This window comes from Vicugna pacos, chromosome 13 (genome assembly GCF_048564905.1).
Source record: "Vicugna pacos chromosome 13, VicPac4, whole genome shotgun sequence".
NCBI classification, from domain to species: Eukaryota; Metazoa; Chordata; class Mammalia; order Artiodactyla; family Camelidae; genus Vicugna; species Vicugna pacos.
The window spans coordinates 36,577,100-36,586,945 of record NC_132999.1 but is presented as its reverse complement, the minus strand read 5'-3'; the positions used below and the strand labels follow the sequence as shown (position 1 = coordinate 36,586,945).

Here is a 9,846-nt window from a genome sequence, read left to right as displayed (position 1 = left end):
GACATTATTTCCAGCGGATCTGATGCCCTGTTCTTGCCTGTGCTCCTCCTTGACTTGCTTCTTCAGAGTCTTCCACTAAGCCAAGGGCGTTCATGTGAGCTCTTCCTCAGGGACCTTGCTTTCCCCTGGTTCTGCCGTCTGCTTCTATTTCTGCCTGGGCTCCTGTGGATCAGGATTACTTCTCTCTTCTGGGAGCCTCGAGAAAGCAGGGCCTTTTGTCATGATACTAATGAGGTTACCAAAGATAAACAATCCAGGAGGGAGTTTAGAAAACAACTCCTCTCTTAATGGAGCCAGGTTCCAGGAGGCTCACCATGTGTATCACGACTGTTGGTGGTGAATCGTCTTGCAGTGGAAGCCCCCGGGGAGCTGGTTTAGCCTAGCCCTGGAATGGCTTAGCTGTATTCCATAGCCCAACTCGGAGACGCTGCACTTTGTAGTGTCCATCTGTTGTTTTTATCTGCTTAGCATACTCTTCTTAAGAGACTGTCCCATTCTCTCCTTTCACTGGCAGCTGGGCTGGGCTGCCAGTCACAAGACCTACTTTCTAGGCTGAGAGGTGAACCCCTGACCAAGCAGGTGGGTGGGCAGCATAAAAATATAAATGTGAATACCCTGGGAGAAGGAAGCCCTTTCTTTTCTCTTGGATGGCAACCTGTAAAGATATAATTTTGGAGTCACTTCTAACTGTATTCTTTGCCAAAAGAAAGAAAGAAACTGCTTCCTATGGCTGCTGTAACAAATTACTATGAAATTAGATGGCTTAAAAGAGCAGACATTTATTTTCTCGTAGTACTAGAGGCTAGACGTTCAAAAGCAAATTGTTAGCAGGGCTGGTTCATTCTGGGAGCTCTGAGGGAGAGTCTGTTCCATGCCTCCTCCTAGCTTTTGGAGGTTTCTGGCAGTCCTTGGCATTCCTTGGTTTGTAGGTACATCACTCCGATCTACCTCCATCTTCACATGGCTTTCTTCCCTCGGTGTTAGGTCTGTGTTCAGCTTTCCCTCTTATCAGGACACCAGTGGTTGGATTAGGGCCCACCCACCTCCAGTGTACCTTCATCTTAACCTGATTACATCTGCAAAAGCCGTGTTTCAAATAAGGTCGCCTTCACAGGTTTTGAGTGGATATGAACTTTTGGGGACATCGTTCAACTCAAAATAGAAGCTAATTTAGGGAAACAGAGTCAAGAGGTGGAAAGAGAGAGAACCTTAATGATGATTTATCTATTCCTGAACTCAGTCAGTCTGAGTGAAGTGAGCGTCACCCTGGACTTTTCAGATATGTGAGCCAAAACATTTCCTTTTCCCTTAAGGTAGTTTGGGTTTGATTTCTAGCTCTTGAAATAGAAAAAGTCCTATTATATGGGTGCATGGAAAACCAGAATCAAGTAGGGTAGGGTTTTGACAATAGACCAAATGCAGTAAGAAGTGTGGTTTCTTCCTGTATCCCTTCCTCCTATAAACGTGCCAGTCTCAGGACATTGCACCCCATGTTTCACCATGCAGGTCTTCAGAGGCCTTCTGGTGGAAATATTCTCCAGGGAGAGGGTTTACCACTTCATTCACTTATTCCTTTTGCCCACTTGGACCCAAATACCCAGGAGTGGCCCTCATGTAGTAACTATATAACAGCACAAGAAGATCCACAGTCCAAATGTTTGGACATTAGGTAGGAAGGGGTGTGGCTCAAAGCAGAATGATGCCTGGCATTTGAGTGTGGCCATTAAGGAAGGATTTGGGGCGAGGGAACAATTTCACTTGGGCCTGGAAGGGACAGAGCAGGTGTTAGGAACAGAGTGGGGAGGGAGCATGTGGAATGAGCCTGGTGTCCTCCCAGGGGGATGGATGGACTGGCCAGGCAGAGGCAGGGAGGTGCGTTTTGGCTGGCGATGAGGAGATGAAGGTGGAAAGAAAAGTCCATGGGCCAGCAGATCTCTAGAAAGCCAAGAGCCTACTCTTGCAGGCTCAAAAAAGCAGAAGAGAATTCATCTCCCCCACCTACCTAGACTCCAGTGGAGCCAAGGTGTGAGGCCCCTGGCTCAGGCACGCAGTGATGGGGAGTTGCTGCACTGAGGGTTCGTGTGGCCAATCTCTGGTTTAACATTGCTGTGGTTTGGGTTTGTCTGTTTCTTTAGGGGCTTCTGGTTGTAGATGACAGAATTCAGGTGTTGTCGAACATTTCTCTTCCTCTTGTTACTACTGTGCATGCTAAGGGCTGATTGATTCTGGCACACTCCATCCTTTATTTTTTCCCCTTATCCCTTCAAATACCCCGACTCTGCCGATCCTTCTCCAGGGCTGGCAGGGGAGAGAGGCAGGGGAGAGGGTGATGTTTCCTGTGGACTTACCACCTGGGTTCTTTGGTATTTTGGGTTCCTGCTTGTGGGCCAGGGGGACATGCAGCCTGCTTTCTGCCAGATTCCCTAAGGGATTTCTCTCAGGGTTAGAAACGATTCTGGGTGTTGGTAAAGGTCGTCTGTCTCCCTGTGGCCTCCTGGTCCACAGCAGCCTGGATGTTCCTGGCTGCTCGGAGGCCAGACTTGATGGCAGTGTCCATCCAGGCATGGGGCAGGCAAGTGTGCTCGCCAGCAAAGTGGATGCGGCCCTCTGGCTGGAAGAGCTTCTGCGAATAGTCCACAAATTGATAGGGTGTGAACTCTGTGAAGGCGCCCATGATGAGGGGGTCCAGAGACCAGTGCTTAACCACAGAGGACGGGCACATGCGCCTCAGCTCCTCCTTGGGGATCTGGTGCACAGCCGCCAGGTCCTCCAGGACGATGTCCACCACCTGGTCCTGCTTCATGGATATGAAGAAGAGGGAATCATCGTCCACGGTGTAGGAGGCCAGCAGGACACCCTTGCCACTGGGAAGGCTGTGGCTGGGGTAGTAAATGTAGCGTGAGGGCCGGTCTGTGATGGAGACCCCGCCCCGGATGCCATCCCGCTCCCAGAAGGACTCGTTGCAGGCCAGAACCACCTTGGTGGCACTGGTGTAATGCACTGAGCGGAGCGCGTCCATCTTGTCCCAGGAGAGCGGCGGCTCAAAGGTGATGAGGCGTGTGGCCTTGGCCGAGGTGGAGATGATGACAAAGTCTGCGGTGAGGGTGTGCAGTGTTGAGTTGGGCTTGCCCACCCGGTAGGAAATCTGGACCTCGGGCCCATCCCTCACTACCATCTCCACCTTGGAGCCCAGATGGATGGTTCCAGGCTTCAAGCTGGCGCTGAGGGCTTTGGGGAGCTGGTCAAAGCCACCGGTGATCTCAGAGAAGCTGCAGGGGTGAAGAGAGGCGGGAGGGTGAGTGTGGGAGGTGCAAGGTCAGCTTGCTGAGTTGCCAGCAGCAATCCCAGTCTGAGAAGGGAGAAAACTAGCTTCCTGCAGCCTGTGCTGGATACTTCATATACATCACCTTACTTAATCTCTGTGAGAGAGGGCTTATTGTTTGATTTTATAGTTTGGAAAATGAAAACATCCTGAGAAAAGGGACTTTCCCATGATGACACAGTGTAGCTCCAAAGCCCATGGGTTCAGCCACCATGCAATTTTGTATCCCAGGAGGAGTCCTACAGACCTGGGTTGAGATCGTGGCTCCAGCCCTTGCCCGAGCTGAGTGAACCTGGGTAAGTTACATGACTTCTCTGAGCCTCAGCATTCTCACTGGTAAAATGGCGCTGAATTACAGTAGCTACTTTCCAGGTGATCATAGCATTAAATGCGACAGTCCTTGGAAAGTGCCTGGCACATAGTAACTACTTAATAATAAAGTTTTCTTTCTGTGCCCTAAGTGTCGGAGGAGGGGGCAGATTCGAGTCCTGGTTCAGGTCAGCCTTACTCATTGCTTTTGAAGATCATGTCAGTCCGCAGGGACTCCAGAAGGGACTTGTAGTATCCAGCATCCTCATTCATCACATCCCCGATCATCTTTATTGCTCCTTGGCTCAGCATCCCTTCCTTCAACAGGTAAGCCTTTGGGGAGGTGGAAGCACCAGACAAAGGGCCCAGTATGTAGGAAGGAGCCTCAGCAGGAGCCTGGGGCAGGCAAGGGGGTGGGACTGGATTCCAGGGAGGTGAAGCCTTGGTCATTGGGAGGAGAGGGTCCTGGTAGGCAGGGGACAACCTCAAGGGGCTAGACTGAGCATAGACCCCCTTCCACTCCTATCCTGGGACTTTGCCTCACTCACCTTGGTGGAGTAAGAATCATAAAAGGACATCAGATGGCTGCAGTTGAAAAATTTCGAACTTCTTTTGAGCTACAGAGGGGAGGGAGGGGGAGCATCTTTAGATTAAAGCCATAGAGCCAGAGGCAGGACTCCGGGGTTCTCTGGATGCTCCTTTGAAGAGGATGGGGGCAAAGAGGGAGCAGATAGAAGGATGAGGGGAATGGCCCTTCCAGGACCTCCTAAATGTTCTCTTTCCCCCTAAATCTCTCCTTCATTTAAAGACCTTTGGAGACCAAAATTTAAGGTGAAGACATTCTCTGTAGTCTAGGAGGACTGACTCATTACCAAGGATTGGATTACCTAGTGATTTCCTTTCTTTCCACTGCCTAATCAAGCGATGGACCACTGGACCACACAGGGGCGGGAGAAGAGATGGAGATGGGCACTAGGGGTGGGGTGGCCACATTCTTAGGGGTGTTAGAAAGAAGGTAGACCAATCACAAGAGTACCGGCAGGAGTCAGGTGGCCCAGGTCCACTCACTAACTTGCCAGGTGGCCTTTGGCCAGACCCTGTTCTCTCCCGACCCTGGGATGGATGAGGCAGGAATCACCTTGGCAATGGACTGGTAGAAGAGAGTCATAGCGTTCTTGCCCTTTTCTCTTGGGCTCGTGGAGTAGCCTAGGAGCTCTGGGTTGGCCTTGACCTCTCTGGCACGGTAGCGTTTTCTGTTGATGAGGTACCAGGTGTTGCCATCGTACTGGATGAACTTGTTCAGCTTCAGGCCCAGCTTCCTGACATAGGTGTGGACCAGCCTGGAGCAGATAGAGGCATCATATGGCACCCATCTCAATGGCACCTCATGCCTGCTGGCCTCACTATAGAAACCGTTTCCAGGAAAACCAGTTTCTTTAAGTGCCTGGGGAGCTCAGACTAACTGCTTCCTCATCTCTAACTTTGCCTTCTCGTGCTGTGGCATTACCGCTTTTCCTCCTGTTTTTGCCCCGAGGGAGAGAGGGAGTAGGGAGCTCACCCATCGCTGAATGAGGCCCAGTGTATAGAACTCAAATACAGAGACAGACGTTTTCTTTCAGACAGTATTTGACATTCCATTTTCCACTTCTAAGGAAGTTTGAGGCCATATCTAAAGACTCCTACTTTGGTATGGTACTATTAATTTTTGTTTTAGTTTTTGGTTGTGTTTGGAGGGAAATCTTGGGGTTCAGTTTCCACTTAAGGCAAAAAAGAAGTCATATTTTTGGAAGTATGTGGGACACGGGGTGAGGGATCGTTTTTGTCTTGGGAGCGCCAGAACCAGGGGTCAGTTATGCTTTAGAGATTGACCATATGCTTTTGTGCCAGGTGCCTGCTTGATTCTGAAGAGGAGCTTTGTCACTTTCTCCTAGAAGAATCTTGGATGAGTCACTTAATATCTCTGAGCCCAGTTTCTTGATTTGTAAATAAGAAAAATAAGAGTATTAAATTATAGGGTTGTGAAGATCAAATGAAATAATGCACATAGAGTGCTTAGCACAGGGCTGGGCACATAGTAAGTGTTCAACAAATGGCAGCTATTATTATTATTATTTGAGAGCATGATGTAATATAATTGACCTGTAACAGCACATACTTAAAGTACACAATTTGATGAGCTAATGGTAACTACTCTATCATGATGATAATTTTGATAATAGTTACCATTACTATTATTATATCATATTACATAATTTAATATATATTAAATTATATATAATATAATATATATAATATAATTATATATATAATAGTTACCATTATAGTTATATATATTATATATAATTATATAATATATCATAATGATAATTGTGGTAATAGTTACCATTAACTCATCAAATTGTGTACTTTAAATATGGGCTGTTACTTTTACAGGTCAATTATACTACATTATGCCATCTAATAATAATAATAATAATAATAATAATAATAATAATAGCTGGTAGTTTGAGATCTACCACTTTCTGCATGACCCTGGGCTCTGCGCCTTGATCACCTCTATCGAGTGGGGCACCAGTGTTAGTACTGACCCGCAGGACCGAATCGCATGAGACAGTGAATCTGAAAGGACTCTGACACAGTGGCAGCAGGGCCCTCCTCCTGATCTCCCTTCTTGCCTTTTGCTCCATCCCTTTCCTGAGACTTACCTGTGGGACTTTGGGATTCGCATGGGCCCCAGTTCATGGTACCAGCCCTCCTTCTCATTCCTGAATGTCACCACTCGACCTCCGACGTGGTCGCTGGCTTCCAGGATGGTGACCTGGTGTCCAGAGAGGCTGCTGTCATTCCCAGGGTCACGCTCTCCCTTCTCCCATCATCTACTCCGCCCCCACAAGCCACAGACTCTAGTCTGGATTTCCCAGCAGTAGGTCTCTGAATGTGCAGGATAACCAAACTGGGGAAGGGGTGGACTTCTCCCGGAGGGCCCTGAGTAATGTGAGTGAGGCAGAAGAGCCCCACAGCTGCAGGGCTCAGAGCACCTCTCGGCCTTTCTGGTTAGCAGAGCCCTTCTCCACTTTTATTTCCAAAAGAACCCAAGTTGCAGTTTGGTCTCAGGGGTACCCAGATTTTTGAGGGACAGTGACAAAGGGCTAAGAGCCCTGATGAGTTCTGCGCAGTTGCGTAAATATTGGTTGTAACCCCATTCCATTTCTTTTTCCTCCTAATGAAGCAAACTGGAGGCAAATGACTGAGGCCCCTCCAAGGCCGGCTCACCTGGTGGCCCGCATCCTGCAGGGCCTTGGCCGCCGTCAGCCCTGACATGCCAGCTCCCACCACCGCCACGCGCTTCGGCAGCGGGGAGGTGTGGAGGCCCTCCTGGGCTGTGACACAGATAGACTCATATTCGGGGTCCTGGAAGCACCTGATCAAGTCTTCAGGGTAGCCAAGGCAGCTGGGAGTAGCCAACAGGAGCCCCAAGATCAGGATCCCTGGGGCAGAGAAAGGGATGGGGGCTGCAGAAAGCTGGGGCTCTGTACCCTACCCTATCTGGTGTGAGCTTGGCTGTGTGAATGAGTGGGAGTGATAAGGTCAGGCACTGTCTGTTGAATGTATGGTTGTTAATGAATACGTGTGTTTGTGATTGTGTCTGTACATGGGTGACTGCGTTGTGTGGGGTCTGAATGTAGATGTGAACTATGCTCGTATTAGTTGTGTGATTGCAAATGTGGACTACAAGTTCACACGTGTGCACGCGATTGGAAACTCATGAGTGTGTGCAACTTCGTACTGGAGTGTAAACATGCCTGCCTCTGATGGTGAGTGTGTGTGAGCTTGTCTGTGATACAGTGGCTGTGATTGTGAGTTTGTGATGGTTGCCCTGTAGAACCGTGCGTTATCTGTGATTTTATGTGAAGGACAGTGTGGGTACCTGAGTAGATGTCTGGGTGGATGTGTAAGGGAAAGCGAGAGGGGCTGTAGAAATGGGTGTGTGCTGGCCTGGGTTTGGAGGCGTGAGGATGATACGTACGCGTTTGCTTGAGTTTGAAAGAGTGGTTGCTGGTCCTCTTGTGTTTGCTTCTGTGTGTGTATTTGAGCACGAGGGTGGGTGGGGGAGCCTCAGGGTGTCTGTGTTCCTCAGAAATGGATGCATTTGTGAGAGGATGTGTGTGCGTGCATTTGTATAGCACAGTTCTCTGCAGGGGAAGGGAGGGGGGAATCACGCCCAGTTTCCCCGTGACTGCTGGTGCCCTGCGGGAACCTGGCAGTCCTGTTGTTCTTCTCCGGTCTCACATTAGATTTTCAAAACCCTCCAGGTTTTCTAGTGTGCAGTCAAGATCAGAAACCATAGTTAATATATAACGTACAATAAGCCCCGAGTGACTTGGTTTTCTTCTCTACATTTAACTGCTCTGATGTACAGAGAAGTTCATCTAAGCATCTGAAACAAGAGACTGTGTGGTTTCCTCAGTGCCACCTGCTCTAAAGGGGAAGAGCCTGGAGCTGTGACACACTGAGCCCCCTTGCGCTAGCCCTGGGTTTTGGAGCAGGTGAGAACCTCCTCAGTCCAGTCTTTGCACAGGCAGGACAACTGAAGCTTTCCGAGGAAAAGAGATCTTCCACCCACTGAGGAGGGGCAGGGACCCAGCTGGTTCGCAGGGCAGGCCCTTCCCAGTGCCAGAGGGGCCTTCTGCAGGGGTCACTCCCCAGAAAAGGGGAGGGGGGTAACTATGCCTCATGGGAGAAAGGCCCGAGCCTCCCTGCAGCCCCCACCAGGCCCACCTCAACCTCCCGAGCCCATTCTCCACCCCTGACAAGTGTTCCCACCTCCCTGAGCTACCACCTTTCTCGTCTCAGTCCCCACGTCCTTCGCCTTGCATGGCCCAAGCCGCAGACTCATTCCCCAGACCTGTATCCATTCTCCTGACTCACTTTCAACACCTTGACCTGTTTATGGCCCCTGACCTAACTCCCGTCCCGTCTCAGTCCCCGCCATCCCTCCCCTGGCATGACGCTCTGCCCAGACTCTCCCTTGGGCCCATCTCAATACCCCCGGCCCATCCCCACTCCCCAGTCTAGCTCCTCTCCCTGCTTCAGGGTCCAACACCTCCTTCCTCAGGTGCCTCTCTCTCAGACCCAGGGGAGGAACCCCACTTACCTCTCATCTTGACCACGGCCTTACGGTTATGCTGGGCTGGGGACAACTCTCCCTCTCTTTATGAGGAGCCAGCTCCACCCAGTAGTAACTGGCCTCACCCCACTAGGCTGGCCCAGGGTCCTATTGGACTGGGCCAAGCAGGGAAGCCCTGCCCTCAAGGGCTGGGCGGGCAGGTGAGACAGTAGTGCCGTGGCAATTCAGTCCCATCCCCAGCCCCATCTTCTACATCTCCACCTTCCTCCTGGCCCAGCTCCCTTCCTAGGGAAAGCCCCTTCTCCCAGCTCAGACCCTAGCCAACGGGGAGGAGGGGTTACGAGAACCAGGGGATCATCCCAAACCTGCTGGGACCATCTTCCAGGAAGGGGTGAGGTTTGGGAAGGAGCGCCTGGACTGGTTTGGAAGTCCAGTGTCTGAGCTCCTAGCACAGGCCAAAACTCCTGACTGTCCCACTCAACAATGTCCCTGTTGTATTGCTATACTACTGTGGAGCCTTCTGCTCCACGATGGGGATTCTAGCCATGAGTTCCCATGGGAAAACGGATCCCTCCCCAGCCCTCTCAGGGGCTCCCTCCCCAGGCAGGGCAGAGGCTCTCTGGTCTGGCTCTTTTGCAATGGTGAGTGGGTTTTTTTTTCCCCTTTCCTCTGGGGCCCCCAGGGCTTCCTTAGGCTCAGGCAGACTTCTCTGGCAGCAGAATTTCTTCCCCCAGCTAATCAGGCCAACTGGCTGCAATGCAAAGGCTAGCTCTTTGTTCCCTGTGTACAGATGGAGACAGGCTGGCTGGAGAGAGAAGTGGGCAGGAAGCACGCACTGAGCAGCAGCGTGGGGCTGGGGCGGGGGCCAGAGTGCCGGCAGACACTCAGCAGCTGGGACATAGAACTCGGGTCCTGGGCACCGGGGGTGGCACAGAGGGAAGGGCTGCAGCAATGGAATTGGGTTCAAATCCTGCTTTGTCACGTTGTAGCTGTGTGTCTTAGGACATAGGGCTTACACTTCTCTGAGCTTGAGTTTCCTTATGTATAAAGTGGGGCATTAATACTTTCTTTACAGGGTATTTCAAGG

At 50.7% G+C, this 9,846-nt stretch overlaps 1 protein-coding gene across 1 annotated transcript; it reads right to left on the bottom strand.

The window, feature by feature from the left end:
- Nucleotides 1-2,443: 2,443 nt before the first annotated feature.
- LOC102531830 (L-amino-acid oxidase-like) lies at nucleotides 2,444-8,793 on the bottom strand. Its single transcript, XM_031683618.2, has 7 exons — nucleotides 8,787-8,793; nucleotides 6,905-7,119; nucleotides 6,337-6,449; nucleotides 4,770-4,971; nucleotides 4,180-4,248; nucleotides 3,831-3,964; nucleotides 2,444-3,269 (listed from the first exon to the last, which is right to left on the bottom strand). Exons 1-7 carry the CDS (start codon nucleotides 8,791-8,793, stop codon nucleotides 2,444-2,446), a joined length of 1,566 nt encoding a protein of 521 aa, XP_031539478.2.
- Between the last annotated feature and the right edge of the window lie 1,053 nt (nucleotides 8,794-9,846).